General features: G+C 34.5%; 1 protein-coding gene across 2 annotated transcripts in view; it reads right to left on the reverse strand.

Annotated features, from left to right (window-relative positions):
• FMN2 (formin 2) overlaps window positions 1–16560 on the reverse strand; it is a 158331-nt gene that overhangs the window by 20280 nt on the left and 121491 nt on the right. For both annotated transcript variants that reach the window (XM_064648704.1, XM_064648703.1), the window contains one exon: window positions 12158–12209. In XM_064648704.1, the coding sequence (XP_064504774.1) occupies window positions 12158–12209 (52 nt within the window). The remainder of the gene's footprint in view (window positions 1–12157; window positions 12210–16560) is intronic.

Consider the following 16560-nt stretch of genomic DNA (forward strand, 5'->3'; position numbering starts at 1 on the left):
ATCTTTTCTCTGTTGCTTTTCTCTCAGGCAGCCCAATCAAATGTTCCTATTGATTCTTTAGCACATTTTGAAACAAAACATCTGCAAATACCACTGTTGATAGTCCTGACTAGTAATAGCATTTTTTTATCAAATAAGGGACTAGAGTTCAAAAGTCTTTTGTTTCTATACCCAAATTAATTTCTGCAGCATACAACCCTGAGAAACTCATCTGACCTCTCTAACTTTCATTTAATCTATCTGCAAAATTAATCATTTATTATGAAACAAGTATTGCAAAGCTTGTTTAGTGTCCATTTCTTAAGTGAAAATGTTCCTAGTTTTCCATATGATTCCTGAGTCTCTTAAAGGAAAAGAACGTGCATTAGAAAAGATCTTGCAGTCATGGAAGAGGGAAGGAAGGGCATGCAAGTTATTTTCCAGGATTAAAAGAGGTAAAGGAGGTCACTGCCTTTGCTTCAAACAGCCTGACTTTTCAAGCATGATTAAAAATAAGCCAGTGATGATCACACCACTGTCTTAGCCTGACATGGCAAAAGCCAGAATTCTTTAAACAGCTTTTGGACTGGGTTTCATATCCCTCATATCGACCCTGAAGGAGAACTAAATAGCATCAACTCTCTCAAAACAATGTAAGAGTTGCTCATCCCTGACAAGTAAGTAAGGAAATAAGATTAAGATAGTTAGTTCCTTTTCTCCCTTTTTTGTCTTCTAATTTCCTTGGTTCAAGTGTTCATGTAATTCAGAAAAATTATTGCAGACTGAGATGTCTGAACTCACTGCTTACTCTTACTCAAATGTGGAAATTTGATGAATGAATCACTGGACTTTTCTCTGTGCTCCCTTGTGTACAACTATGAGACTATGAAAGTGATTTTTCTGTTTGGAGGGAAGAAAGGAATGGATGTAATAACAGCCAAACCAAATTTAATCACATGAGAAAGAAAAGAATTATTCACATTGCAAATGGGTCATTGACAGCATTTCTAGCTAATAGATCTGATCCATTAGGAATATTTTAAGAGCAGCTATAGATTATTCAGCATTTTTTTCCATTCCATTCTGAAACCAGTTAGCAAAAAGTTGCAGACAGTGATTCAGATTCAAGTCTTCTGTCTGTGATGCATTGGCCAGTTTATAAACATGTATAACATATGTTCGTACACATGCGCGTATGTATGCAAATGTACGCAGTAGATCACACAAAGTAGAGGGAGAGGATATAGAGCAGCTGGAAACAACAAAAATACTTCCTTTGCTGGAAAAAAAAAAAAGGAAAAAGAAAGTAATAAGGAGACAAATCAACAATACTAAGCAACAGACAGAGTAGGCTCATCTCAGCATTATTTGGTCAGGCTTCTGTGGTCAAAAAAATAGCAAAGTAACCATAGGTACAGACATGCCCTGGCTGACTTTTCTGAGAAATGGTGGACATACGCACCAACACACATCCAGTTTCCCCATACAGCAAACTAAATCACATGCAAAGGTAAAGGGTTGTTTCAATGTGGGCTTAAAAGCAGAAAAAAGTGTTTCTACAACTCTACATTGTTTAACAGACTACATATTTTGGTTGCAGTTCAAACCTGGATATTCTTGGCTATTTAGGTTTGCCTTTATAATTTGCTAAGCATTATTATTTATGTACGTTTGAGATTAAGAACAGGTACTGTTAGTGGTGGTACTATGTTAGTTCTGTGAAGCAGTTGTGTTTCACAAGCAGTTCTAAGTCAGGTTGGAGCTGCTAAGGTGCATTTTAGTTTGATTAAACTCACAAATAAAATTTGGAACTAAGCATAGTGTACTAAAAGAAAGAAGGTAAAAGGGAAAGAAAAGACTGTATGTGCCTCCTACTACTTTAAATCTGACATGAGTTGTATTTAAAGCCAAAACAAGTTGGTGGGAATATAAGCCTGTTCAGTGTTGATTCTGAATTGTTGCCTGCATAGGGAAGATGAGTACAATATATAGGTAACAGTACTTGCTTCGTGGAAAAGCTAATCATTTGAATCATCATATTAATTCTTATTTTCTTTTATAAAGTGGCCAAGACTTTGTATGTGTTGTCTTTGCGTACTCAACATCTGAAAGCACTAATGAGAGTTAGTCTTAAGACAGAATATCAAGCAGTTCAACAAAGTAACACAAAGCTATGTAAAATGAAACAGAATCAGTATCCTGGTTATTGAGATAGCACAAGATTGCAAGAAACTTTATGGACATAGTATCCTGAGAAGACTGTATTTTGTTGAGGGTCCTTCTCTGCACTATAACTTCACATCACTTTCTTCACCTTCTTTTTTTTTTTTTTTTTTTTAAATTATCATTGCCTCTCCTCAGTGCAGTCCCTTGTGCTGCATAATTACAAGTAAGATAATATAAAAGTAAATATAGGTTCATTCAAGATATCTAGTACTTAAATGCTGGTAAGAAATTTCTTGTTGTTCTTTAATTTTTGCCCCTTTTTATTAAGGAAGAAAAGAAACTTTCTTATATTAAAAAGAAAGTTGAGATAATATGCCAGCTTCAGTTAGCTGCCAGAACCATTAATCTCTTCTTTCATTTGCCAATTTATATTGTGTAACTACATATTTTGTAATATTGTTCCTTAAAAAACAAAGGTCTCAAGAGATTTTTCCTTTCCTCTAAAAAAAACCTGCCAAACATTTGCAATGTTTTGAATCCTAAGCCATCTCCCTCATCTCTAGTCCCTTGCCTCCTATAAATTCATATTAAACAGAAAAGTTTTTTATTGCTCCAACATATGAACATTAATAGCTTCAATAACAACCAAAAAAATCCCTGTACCTTTGAAGTACCATTTTTTTTTCTCCCAACAAAAGCCCAACAAAAAGCATCCAAGGGGAAGAACAGAAAAAATATTTCGATAGGCCGGTCTGTCTTGTTCATGAGAATTTTTACACCCTCCCTCCCGGTACTAGGAATGTTTTACAGCTTTAATGTTCATCTACAATGATCAATATTATCAACTGTACATATTGATTAGTAACACAAATGAACCTTCCACGTTTTATACGGGTGGCAGCAGACCCACTAACTGAAGCAGAGCACAGACTGTGACACAGACTTAAATTCAATAGGTACTAGGAGTATAACTTTGCACTCAAACATTTTGTGAGAACTAAAATTTTAGGTAGACTGATGATCCTATGGTGCTAACAATGAATAAACCCTTCACATATCAGATTACCACTTCAACCTCAGTTTAAACTGTTATTCCAGAGCCTTATATTTACTTGATTCAATAGGTGAGTATTTCTTTGGTACTGTGTTTCATGAGCAAAGTGCTTCGTAACAGAAGGTTACAAAGCAGCAACATAATACAGCCATAACTAAATTAAATTATACTTCTGTTGAAAAGTGAATTTGAGCAATGAGATTTTCACAATCTTTTTTATTTAGAAAATAATTTTATCAGGTCCAGATTAAGGTATATTGGTTGGGTATGATGAAATTTGCCAAATAATAGGATTAGGTGCTAAATTTCCTCAGGAAGGATCTATCTTGGAAGACAGAACTTTTCTGATGACAAAAAAAATACAGTGTTTAAAAAGTCATTCTGCATAGACTGAGTCAGCCTCTTTCCATTTGAAAATCAAAGGTCAGGAAATGTAGGTTAGAAGTATTTTTGCTACCTTCATTGTATCACATACAAAGCACTTGTTATCTACAGTTCACCCAGCATTTGGGGTTTATGTGAAGCTAAATTCTGTTGTGCATATTTAAAGGTTAAGTCTCTGTTCAAGAATATTATTCAGATTAAAATATGAATTGAGAGAATACATTAGAAACTGAACTAACTTTGTGTTCTTTTTTGTGTCTGACATTTGTATTTTAACAGGCCACTATGAGAAAAAAAAACCAACACATTTTTAACATGACTCTTTAAATGCATTTTTAATTTGCATGTGCTTTTTCAAGCCATTTTAAAATAATTTTAAACTGGTTCAAATTCTCTCTCAAAAACTTGGCTTGAGGTAGTTACAGTTCCCTAGATGCATTGGTGCTAGTTGTAATCCATGTAATCTGAACACTTTGCAGGAACGTATAGGCTCTCTTTCTTGGAGTTTAATGCTTTTAATTTTATGTGTGGGTATCATAGCTAAGCTGCTATGTAGGCACATGGATAGATCTGTGCTAAACTGGCCATAGACAATATAAGCATGTGCAAAACAATGTTATTTAATTGTGTGCACTGAAAAATCAGGCCCAGCAACATATCCAAGAGAAAACTATTTTCCTCTCTTAAAAAGACTAACATATGAGCTTCAAACATATTAAATAACCCTTAGAAAATTGAGGAAATAAGACTTTGCCGGTAGACACAGAATAGAGCGGTAGAATGAATTTCAACAGCAGTGATCTGACACACAAGCTCCTAGCCTCAGTGCTGTAAGAAACAGCTAAATGCCTCATGTTAAAGCCCAACCTGACATCAAATATTTCTATTAACACAGCTCATCTTTATTGTCTAGCACAATGGAGGCTTTCTGAGCAATCATTATTTCTTAAAGAGGTTATAATTACATACGGAAGTAGTGCAAAACTGTTGTACACTAAATACTGTTATGTTTTTTCAATTTATTGACATCGACCTCAGCCTTGTAATGTGCCTGCTTTCTTGGTATGGCTCATTTTTATAACTGAAATTCATGCAAAGGAAAGGTCAGATTTATCTACAAAGATAATAATAACAATTATATAATGAAATAATAATTTGTCTTAAATCTACAACAGATTATTTAGATATCTAGACAGAAACCATACACATAGTTTAACAAATTTCAGGTACACATAATATTAACCCATGCTCTAAGAATATCATTCAGTAGAGATTAAATTTTATATATATGAATTGACAAAAATACACTCTAAATATAGCAAGTGAAATTAATGTACAGAGGGTTTTGGGCATAATCATGTTCTCTTTTCCATTTTGATGCTCAAGTCAAACTTAGAATTCAGTTTCTATTCTTTAAAAATTATAGAATAAAAATGCCCTGAAATAGTTGGGTATTAGAGAATTTTAAATGTCTTGTGATACACTTTCATCTTAACCCTTTGAGGTTGCTCTGTAGAGTGTTCTTACTTAATTCAATGTTCAAGAGCTCTCTTCTTAACATGCATCCACTAATATCACCATAGGCCAGCACAACTATGAATTGAAGTAATCCAGCCTTTGCTGAAAACTCAACTATTTTCATGGGGGCTTTCATATGCTCAGAGTCAATTACAAGAAAATACTATGAAAGAAAGTTGAAAGACTTCAATATCTGTCTTGATGAACTGTCAGGTCGAAAAGGTCTTTACATGCATTTTTCAAATGTTAAGCATTTAAGATTCAACTACCAAGTTATCCCAATATATTCCCTTCATCGTGGTGACAGTATCTTGGTATAGATGAGTAGAGAAAATGGGCAGCATTTTCTAAAGTATTAAGTCTAAATGAGAAGGTGGCAGCCATTGGAATTATAAGAAATATTGTATTAAATAACCATATCACTCTGGATCTGTGAATACTCAATATTCACACATACAAGCAAAGCTAAATAAACCATACTGCTTTGGCCTGGGAGCACTGCCTCATGTCTGGAGTTGTTCCCACCCCTTCCTAGGATTACACAAAGGCTTAATGGTGTTTCTGGTCTGGGGTGACCATTTCTCTAGTTGTTTTCTTTAGGATGAAGAAGGAATTTTCACCTCCTCAACAGACTGATTAAGGTAGAACCATCTTATAGGCAGCAGTTGAGAAAAGAGGGGTGTAATGTTATCTCATGAGAAGCATTCATTTAAGATAGTGCAGAAGGGATCCGGCCCACTACAGCTGCTTCTGAACTACCTCGTTAAGGCAATCAAGAAACAAGGCAACAAGATTGAGAAATAAAACTGAGGAAGAGTAAAGAGACAGCATTTTTTTTCCTAGTCACTTCATCTCCATGTATGAGAAGAACAGTGGAGTTTCAGTATCAGGCTGAAGCAAGCCCTACACTGTGAAGGGCTTGTGGATGGTAGTCTTCCATCACCTGGAAATTGTTACGGAAGGAATGATCTATATCGTACAGATTAATACTGGATGAGTTAATGCAGTTGTGACCTAATTAAATCCCCTCCCTGACGTTCTACTTTTCTATTTGCCTATACATTACAAAACCGTATAATATAATAATACTTAAAGTAAATCTTTACATACAACAAGAAAGCATCCACTGTAGTGGCAAATTGACATAAGAGTAAAAAAGTCATGTTATCCACATTTAAGTCACAGTCATTGCAAATGTGAACGCTGTACCATGAAGGTCTTAGGAAACAATCTAACCAAACAGCTCAGGTGGAAAATATGATGAAAGAAAAATCCTACTGAACATAATCAGAAGCTGATGCACAATGGAGAGGCACTGGAGCTAATCACACACACACACACAAGCATTTTATTTCAGCTGCAACAGCTTGAGAGGAGTATCTTGAATTTTTGAAGGCTACTCAGTGAAACCACCTGCTGGGCATAAACTGGACGCCAAAAAATATGCATCATTGAAATATTTTATTTTCTGTATTTTTTTCCACTCATTACATTAGCTACATGGGTTTTTTGTCTTTTTTTTTTTTTTTTTTTTTTTTTTTTTAAATCCTCAGTTTAATGCCATAGTATTAGTTTTGGGTTTATCAAATTATTTTAACTATATTGTTTTTAGGGTGTTATTTAGCTGTATTATGATCAGTGTTACTTAGCTGTGTAACTGTAGTTGATCCTTAAACTATTATCCTTTATCTTTTACTATGGGATCTAAGAATAAATCTTCTACATTAACTTTGGAATAAGTTGCTTAAAGATCAGTTTACATTGCAGAACATTAGATCTCTGAATTGTATCCCAGTGTGTTAAAAGTTATATTACCATTTGTTCATACTATCACTATCATTAAATGCAAACTAATTTAAAACTAATAAAATGAAATTATTTTTCTAAGCAAGCAGGCAGTCATCTTTAAAAGCAAAGATGATGCTCTTACAGGCAAAATCAATCCTACAAATAGTTAAGGACTTCTGTTGTTTGGCAAATATTTTCAGAAAAGGACGAGGACTTCATCTTTCAGGATAAGATTAATTACCCATTTTTCAGTAGAGACTTTCTGACATAACTAAACTGCTGGTTAAGTTTCCATTACTGCATATTTACAGGTCCTGATATTTTGTCAGAGACAGGATACTAAACTAGAATGATCCAAACTGTTTAACAGTCTGTAAGCTCCTTCTATACACATTTCCTTTGCTCACCAAGTATTTATTTTCTGCTGATCCAACTAATGTATACCTACAGTCTGAAATGTATTACTGTAAGCAATTCTAGTCTGCACGCTGGGAGCCACACAGCGAGAAGAGAGACATAACAGTAAAGGAACCAACAAAGGATGAATGGTCAAAGAGTAGTGAAAGACAGAGTCCAATAGCATATTCTTGCCTTTCAGTTAAAAGTTTTGTGCTGTTGTTTTGCCTTTTTTTTTTTTTTTAAACTACATACCTCTCTCCATTCTAAGCTTTTCACCAGTTTATTTCAATCATTAACTCAATTTTCACTTTAACTTTACAGTTCACTTTTGGAAACAATCCAAAACACTGTGTGGAGGGTAGTGAGGTGGGAGGAACTTTTAATGTTTTAAAGGATTACCAGACTTAGGTGCTACATTTCGAGGTGTTGCTTTTCAGCAGTGCCATTGTACCATACTGTCTGCTATTTCTCTAAGTGTCATCAGCTTGTCAGTTCAGAAGCAGGTGTAAAGCTTTATTCCTCCCCAAGTCTCATGTTCAGTGAAGCCAATGGAAGTCTGCAAAGACTGTTGTGTCAGGAGAATCTTTTTTTTTTTTCAGGGAATTTAAAAGTAAACATTTCTCTTCAAAATTAATGTCATTTTGTTGCTACAGCAAAAGAAAGCCACAACACATTTCTAACTGGATTATTAAAAGTCTTGAAAACAGAAGAGGTGCCTGGGAGGCTGCACTTAGGAAGCACTTAAAAGTCTAAAAATCACTGGAATGTGCAAGTAATGGGAGCAAATTATAAATAAACCAAATAAAAATATCCTGACATGGAAAGATGAGCATTCCATACCAAGCCACACACATCCTAAATTCCCCTGTTGATACTTACGTCAAAAGGCAGAAAGTCCTCTATTTGATCTTTTAGAAAAGAAATATATATATTCTCATTATGCATTCTTATACAATTTTCAGCATACATTGTCTCTTACATGAGTGCAGTATGAGTAAATTATAATAAATGTGAGTAAATTATATGAAATATAAGTAACTGGGTAATTTTCAGTGCTACTGCACTGAATTTAGAATCTGATGCTTCATTTTTAGACTGAGAGATAGCAGGAAAAATTGGAGATTATCTGACTGTGTCTCAGATATAAAACCCAAACACCTCCAGTTCCATTTTTTAATAATTCCCTAGGTGTTATTCCAAGAAGACATGAACAGGAAAAAAAAAAATCATCTTAACTATTTCAGTGGAAGAGAGATCAGTGTTACAAGTCTGGATTTATTTTCTTCTGAAAAAGACATGAATCTGGAAGCCCTCCAAGAAGATCAGAACTCAATAGTGGGTGAGGTATTATAAGTAAGTAATAAAGCTACATGCTATTCCTGTAGGGTTATTCAAGCAGCAAGGCAGAGGACCTTCAGCTTCACTGTTTCTAGTAATGCTGTTTCTAGTAATTCCAGTCACGTTGTTTAGCTACTGATTCTTCAGAAATCAAGTGCAAGAAGAGTAACTAATTAATTTCTGATTATAAGTCTGCAAAACTGTATTGCTGCTGTTGTTATTACCTTTTATCCTAGCACGGTAAACAAGACACTAGTTGTCATATTATTTGGACACCAATTTTGTTGTAGTCTTGGTTCCTACTTGCTGTGGATACTGTGACCAAAGTCTATCTCATTCTAAGATTTTATTAAGCATACCTGGAAACAATAATGCTTTTAATTTTTTCTTGCTGCTTAAATAAAATCACATCTTGAAAAATTAAAGATATTTAAAGTTAAGTAAATGAAAATACAGAAAACAGAGAACTCTTGTTCCTTTGTGGAAAGAGAACTGTGTCTCCCAGTTTTTAAAGATGCTAAATTTTATTTATAAAGTAATTTAAGTGTTATACACAGCTATGTGATTTGACCATATACTATGAGTCTTGGACAGATTTAAAGTTAAAAGAAAGGGCACCAAATTGAGAACTCCTAAAATATAAAAGCACCTCTTTCCCCCTCCTCCTCTTTCTTTTCTGTTTTACTTCGTTTGCCTCCCCCCAAAACTAGTGTTTTTAACTTGACAGTATTTCACAGTTCCTCAAGCATTTAGCAATGAGGATCTAATTGGAAAGTGCCAGGTTCTTTCTTATTACACTTTATCAATATTGTTAAAGGAATGATGTAATTGTTTGGGGTTTGGTGAAGACATTCCATGTCACTTCAGTGTTAATACCAGGCTGGAGCCTTCCTTGTCTGCCTGCGTAAGCTAGATAAACACAGACCTGTGTGCTTTCTTCTCATCTCAGGATACTTACTCAGAGAGATCTTGGAACATATGCCTATTGCGAGCTAAACATTTCACTTTTCATTTTATCCATGTGCCAGAAATCCATTCCTTGGATAAACACTTTACATACTGACACTCTTAAAGTCACTAAACACGATAAATAAAGAAAGAATACATCATTTCAAAACTGATTAAACATTTTCTCACTTGTGACAAATGAACAGCTATACACTGTATGGAGTCCCTGGAGCAGACATTCCATTTTCTTTGTCTTCATTTTGTATGTAAGATTAACTTTCCACTTCAGTTCATCTGTTGCACAATTGAGCTTTTTAAAAATACACATTGCTGCATTTTCTTCAAGTCATTATTCATTTCAGAAATATTTTTTCTTATTGATGCAAGAGTTTTTCTTTTAGACTTTCGTATTTTAATGGAAACATCAGCTTTAATATTTTGCGCCCAAACTAACAAAAAAAAAGAAGAAAATTCATAGTTTTTAATGAAAGGTAAAGAAATGCTTTCATGCAGTAGACCTGAACTTATACATGGGCTGAAGTTATCCACTTCAACAAGAAAAATCCAAGGACATTAATCACATTAACTTTGCTCCATCTAATCCATCACTTTTCCTTGCACTACTTGCTTGCCTAGTCATCCTATGCACTGCTATTTTACCTATGATTAGTCAAATGTAACTAATCTTTTATTTAGCTTTTTAAGCTCTCATCTTCTTTTTCACCCACGCCTGCCAAAATGGATCCCAGGCATCTTATTTCTAAGCTAAATTAAAGATCTTAGTGAAATAATTACACATAATACTAAAACTATACATGGAGTTGTCTTCAGTACTTTAACAAATCCACTAATCTAATCAAGTCTTTTAGTGGAAAGGTGGAAGGAAGAAAGAAAATGTAATGTAGATACTAGTACAAAATTACTTTGTTCCGATATGGTCCTAGCATAATTCCTCATATGTTCCACAAAAGATTGTGCCTGTGAATATCCTTGCTAGATATTCACAGTAAAGAGAAACAATGAAGCTGAATTTTCTTCTTTGACAAACTATGTAAAAGGAGCTGCTACATTCAACATTGCAGGAGAAGAAAGAATTAGGACAAGTCAGAAGGAGCAGATCGAGCTAAATAAGAATCTATGGAGTAGTTTTCTTTCTTGTCCCATATTGTGGATGCTAAATAAGCCCATAGAAAGTTTTTGATATTATGGTTCTGGCCTAGTCAGGGAAAAAGAGTAGAATAGAGAATGAATTAGACACCGAAAGATAGTGACAAGTCATAAGATTTCTGTACAGATTGCGGATTCTGTTGCTGTTAGATTTCTGTCAGTTTTTGACTTGTGGTCTAATCCTTTTTTTATAGGAGAAACAGTTTCCTTAAAAGAGCAGTCAGCTACCACAAAAATCTCCTAATAGCAGTATCTTCTCTCAAAGCTTCATCGTGAAGGAAAATGTTAAGGATAAGAATTATGTAACAGAGCAGCTAAACAAAGCTAGGAAATGTCAGGAATGCCTTTCATATACTTGAGCAAGAGGTATGATACTAAGCCAAAGCAATATTCCCTTTGTTGCATTTTTTTCCATCATGATCCAGCACCACCAATGGTGGATCCGCCATCTCCTCACAGGTAAGAAGGAAGGTTCTTCTGGCAGAGGAACACTCAACTCTTGGTTTCCTTTTCAGTTATTATCTTCAGTACATGGCCCAAGGGAACAGAGAGAAAATGTGGTGCTGTGTCAGATGTCAGCAGCACTATGACATTACTGCAGGCAGCAAATTTGGGTATCAAGGCCATAGAATGGCTAACAAACCATAATAAAAGCTATAAACTTTTATACTTATATCTTTTACAGGAATCCTATTGAGACACTCCACAATTCTGGGAATATTTAATGGATATATTCATTAGTATATATTCAGTAGCAGTGGCAGCTAGTACAAAAAGATGATGCTATATTTAGTGAAAGAAAAACAAACACAGACTGCCAGTTTCACTAAATCTGGACTATAAATGGTGTGGGTCATATTTTGATCTCTTGCTGGGACAGATAAAAATCTGTCCCATTTAAACATTGCTTCTGCAGAACTCTTCCAAACATCAGAAGAAACCACAAGTTATGCAATGCAGTGAGGTTCCCAATTTTGATAACTTTCTCAGCTGCACGCATCTGTAATGAAATTTAATGAGGTATTTTGTTTTTTGCTACAAGAAGTATTTGAAGATCTATTAGTAATTCTACAAAGGAAGGCACATTTAATTATACATATCATTAGTATATTAAAAAACAGATTTTCATTCTTTGTTATAAAATTAACATTTTATAAGCACAAGAAATGTTACCTAATGAATAATGATTGTTTGGGGAATTTTCTGAATGACAGGAGTCACATACGATATCTCTCTAAAGAATTTCAAACTTTTTTCCTATTTGTCAAATTAAAATTGACAATAAATGAATATCACTTAGTTTTCTGAGTGTATTCCTATCACTGTTCAAAAATACTATAATGCTGGTTACCAATACAGCAAGCTCTACAAAAACATATTTTTCAAAGAAAGGTTTTATGCTTTGTTCTTTCTTACCTTTTATGTGCTTCTGTTAGTGACTTCTCTTCATTTTCTTGGTCTATTTTAGCTGTAAAATTACAATCAAATAATTAGTAACAAGGTGAAAGATCAATATGTTTCAGGATGTTTTTAATTGTAAATATGGCACATGTAAAATGTTCAGAAACCACCTGAGGATATACTCATATAGATCAATTCTGAAAGAAAAGCAAACAAACAAACAAAAAAAACCCCATCCAGCAAAAACCCACACAAACAAAACTACATGGCCTTTGATAACCCAACTGAAAAGAAATCCAGAACCATAACCACAAACACCCCACCAAACTCAAAGCAAGCTTTGAAAATAAAAAAAAAAAAAAAAAATCTTTCAGTAATATAAACAACAACGAAGTAATGAAAGTGACTTAAAAACAGATCTTAAATAATGATTACAAAAACTTAAATAATATGGAAACTTGTCTACTGAGAAAAAGCTGAATGAAGAGCAGGAAGGATTCAGCCTTATAGCTTTTCTAAAAGTTGCTTGACAGTTACAAATAAAAACTCTTCCCTCTCCGTGTACACACATCAATTAGTGAAGTACTAGAGCTATAGCAGGCCCATATGGAAAACATGACTGTTTTTATATGAAGGAAATTATCATTTGGTGATCACGTGAAGGAAGTTACAAAAAAGAAATTGTCATTGTGACACATTGATGAAAAAATTATCTATTTGCATTATGTTTTTCCATAATTATTTTGTGCTCATTCCACTTAATTTAGATGGGTATTCTGATACAAAAAAATTCATGAGGATATGCACATTAACTTAGGCATCACCAAGGTGCAAAGCAATCGCCAGTCTGCTCTGTGCATGTGTGCTTAGGTGAGATTTATATTTATGTAGATATTCAGGTAACACAACTTAAATCTGATTTAAGATCTGCAGGCTTTAGCTGAAAGCTTTTTAGTTTGGTACTTGATTCTCCTTTTCAGTCTGCTGGACTTCTGGCCTGCTAATTTGCAAGGAGAATTTTAGGATTCCCAAGAGTCAGTAGGTTTTGGAACATGAAGAAGCTCTGAACTGTCCTGGTAACAAATGTCAATGGTATAAAATTCATATAGAAATCTAAAAAAGAAGAAACCTTTAAGCTATTTTTATTCCACTTTCCCCACATAGCTCTACAGTAATAATTAAAAATATTTTTCTACATTGTAGATACACTACCTCTGAAAAGGTAAATCCTAATTTTAAATTTCACAAAAAAGAGAAAAGCAATGGCATAATTAGGGTACAAAGATAATCACTGGTTTTTTGTTACGTTTCAATCAACAGCAATACGCAAAAACATACACTAAAATAGGCATGTGAAATCTGTAGCAAAGACACACAAATGGAATTTCCCTGTACTTTCTGCGGTCACAACAATGATTAGAGTTTTGTCCAATGCAGCAAATACTTTGTATTAGTAGCAATGTAGTCTGCTGTGTAGGGTGGGCAGTGCCAGGACGTTTGCAGCAGGAAACATTGTATTTAGTAATCATTACTTGGAGACTGGGGCTCTATCATTGTTATGCTGAAACTGAAAAAAATCCCAGTAAACCACAAAAACTTGAGGGAGAGATGGGTAAATGTTCTCAAGGAAATTGAAGAGCATGTGAATCTTGCCTGATTACAGGTCTCAATACCGACTTGAAACTCAGCCCAGATTCTTCAAAAGGTTTGTGAGGGCTTAAAACACTTTTGAGTGAGCTTGAGCCCAGTGCTGAATGAATTTGGGCTGAGCTAGAGTTTTTCTTGAAAGCCTTGCACTGCTCTGGATAAGAAACCAGGTGACACGCTGCAGCTTTGACAGAATTTCATTAATACTTTTTTTCTCTTCATACTTCAATCCTGAAGGTCAAGGTATGACTGGTAAAGACAAAGTTCAAAAGCGAATAAAAACTGCACACAAACTGCACACAAACTCCCCTGATGAAGTGAAATCAAATATCTCATTCTGCATTAACACATTCACTAAGTATCTGTGGATACAACTTTTAAAACTAATCATTCTATTACTGAAAAATGTAATTTGAATTCTTTTGGTCAAACAATGCTTAGAAATGGAAGTTAGCATGTTCCAGCCTATGATAGTCTTATAGTACATATGTCATATTCATGGGACATAATTCTTTTTATCATTTCTAGGACTGATGAGGTAGAATATCATTTGAGCTGCTGATTTCGGGTCTTTTCTTCTTTATTTCAACTGTTCTACACACGCGTACATACAATTATTTACCCACCAACAATGGAAAAAATATTCCACAATTTACATTTTGAAAGAGCAAGCATAAGATACTATCCTAAGTTTATCACACCATATCAAAATATCACCATTCTGGCACAAGTTTCCTTTCAATTAAAAAAGAAATTTACTATGGTCCAGAGAAGAAGAAGAAAAAAACCCTCAAAATCAATGTACTTCTGGTATCTGTATTTTTAATAAGTTCATAGATAATGGGTATTACACAGTGAAAAGAATCTTTAGAATCCCTGAATGAGGCAGGTGCATGTAATAGTGCCTTTTTTTTTTTTAAAGTAATAAGTAGATAAGCATAAGGCAGCTACTATACCCAGAAAGAGAGATTTCATCCTGCATCAGATCACCTTTTGGCATTAAAAAGAGTCTTGCAAGGAAAGAATTTTCTCTGAAGCAGTTGTAGTTTGGTCCAAATGTAATGACACCTTTAACACATCTTGTATACTATCAAAAGGATATTATTCAAGTGTAAATTTAATTTACAACCCTCTTGCTCTCTTGTTTTTCTAGACAGAAAAAGTTAGAGATGGAAACAATTCTGCTTCCACAAGATGACAAGTGGCACCAGTGAAAGAGAAGAAAACATGGTATATACACTCAAAGATTTGTCCCTGTCCAAAGAAAATATTCAGGTGACTGTTTTTGCATTAGTATAGAGTAAACATCAAAAAGCTGTAAAAAGTAAGGAAAGTCTCCTGTTATAAAAACAACGAAGTCTTACAATCACCTGGATAAAATGGAACAACTATTAGGTGTTGAAGCAGCTGGAGATTGCTATAACTTCTGGAACAGGCCACTAATATGATCACCTGATATAAGTGGTTATTGGTATTTTGCTCTGTACTAATCCCTCCATTGGCAAACTGCTTTCAACCTATTTTCCTATTTGAGTAGGGAAGGAAAAAAATTCAGTTATGATGGATTCAGTTAAGTGTCCCAGAATGCACCAGATTATAATTTAATTCAATATAATGCATCTTTACTGTCACTTCTTCCTTCAAAGCAGTCCATCACAAGTGTAAAAACGGTGCATGAAAGGCACCAGTTTAGCTTCTTCCTTTTTGGTCGCCTCTAGCCATTAAGTGCCAAATACCACCTAAAGGCGTCCACCTTGAGAGAACATTTGTGGGAGAAAAGTGTATTTCCTGCTACAAACAGGTTAAATAAAAAAGAGAATATCCATACCCACTCTACAGGGATCATACCATGGCAATGGCTGATACAGGAAAATTGAATATTTCCAGAGATATCGTGGCAGCTGAGCATATCTGAGCACTCTGTTCTGCCACTAAAATTATGCTCTATCTTCAAGAAATAAGATTATTTCAGAAAGTCTTATTGCTTTTCTTTGAAAAACATTAAAAGAAGTCTTGTAGTCATACAGTAGCCATATCTGTTTTCATATATATTTGGAATCGGTCAGCTGACCACAGCAGTGACTGCTTGCAGTTTTTCTGCTAGATGTAGGAGTTCCCACTCCTGGGTCAGGTTTATTTCCCAAGTATTCCACATTTTATTGGCCCATCATCTTTTCTAAAACCCCCAACTAAGAATTGTTTTCTTGATTCTTGATACCAGTATGCTAACCCACCTAAAAAATACACTGTTCCAAATCTATTAAAGACTGCATCATACCAGCAGATGCTACACACTCTATTTCGTGTAATGCATAAGTAAGAAAAGGTAACAGTTTTATATGTCTGCCTTCATGCACTCTATATAATATAGGGCTTTATATACAGCTTTTGTAATCCTGAAGACAAATATATTCTGTAAAACCTACTTTGAATAATAAAGCTGAAAAATAACCTTAGGTCATACTGAAAAATATGGCCAACTCAAAAACTAGAACATTTTAGAGTGAAAGTGACCTCTTACTGAGCAAAGCTACCTTATCAAGAATTTACAACATATACTGATTTAGTTATCTTTTCACTTTTGAAAGCATCTTTAATGCCTTCTTGTTGGATGACATTCCACTGTTTCCCTGCTTTTTCCATTAAGTTACCTTCAGATAATTTAAAGTTGGTCTCCCTTTAGAGCAAGGTCTATACCTCCTAAACACTTTATATATTTGGTCAAAATTCAAGTACATTCCTTCCTCCCTACATCACCGCTTACCAAGCAC

This window comes from Pseudopipra pipra, chromosome 3 (genome assembly GCF_036250125.1).
Source record: "Pseudopipra pipra isolate bDixPip1 chromosome 3, bDixPip1.hap1, whole genome shotgun sequence".
NCBI classification, from domain to species: Eukaryota; Metazoa; Chordata; class Aves; order Passeriformes; family Pipridae; genus Pseudopipra; species Pseudopipra pipra.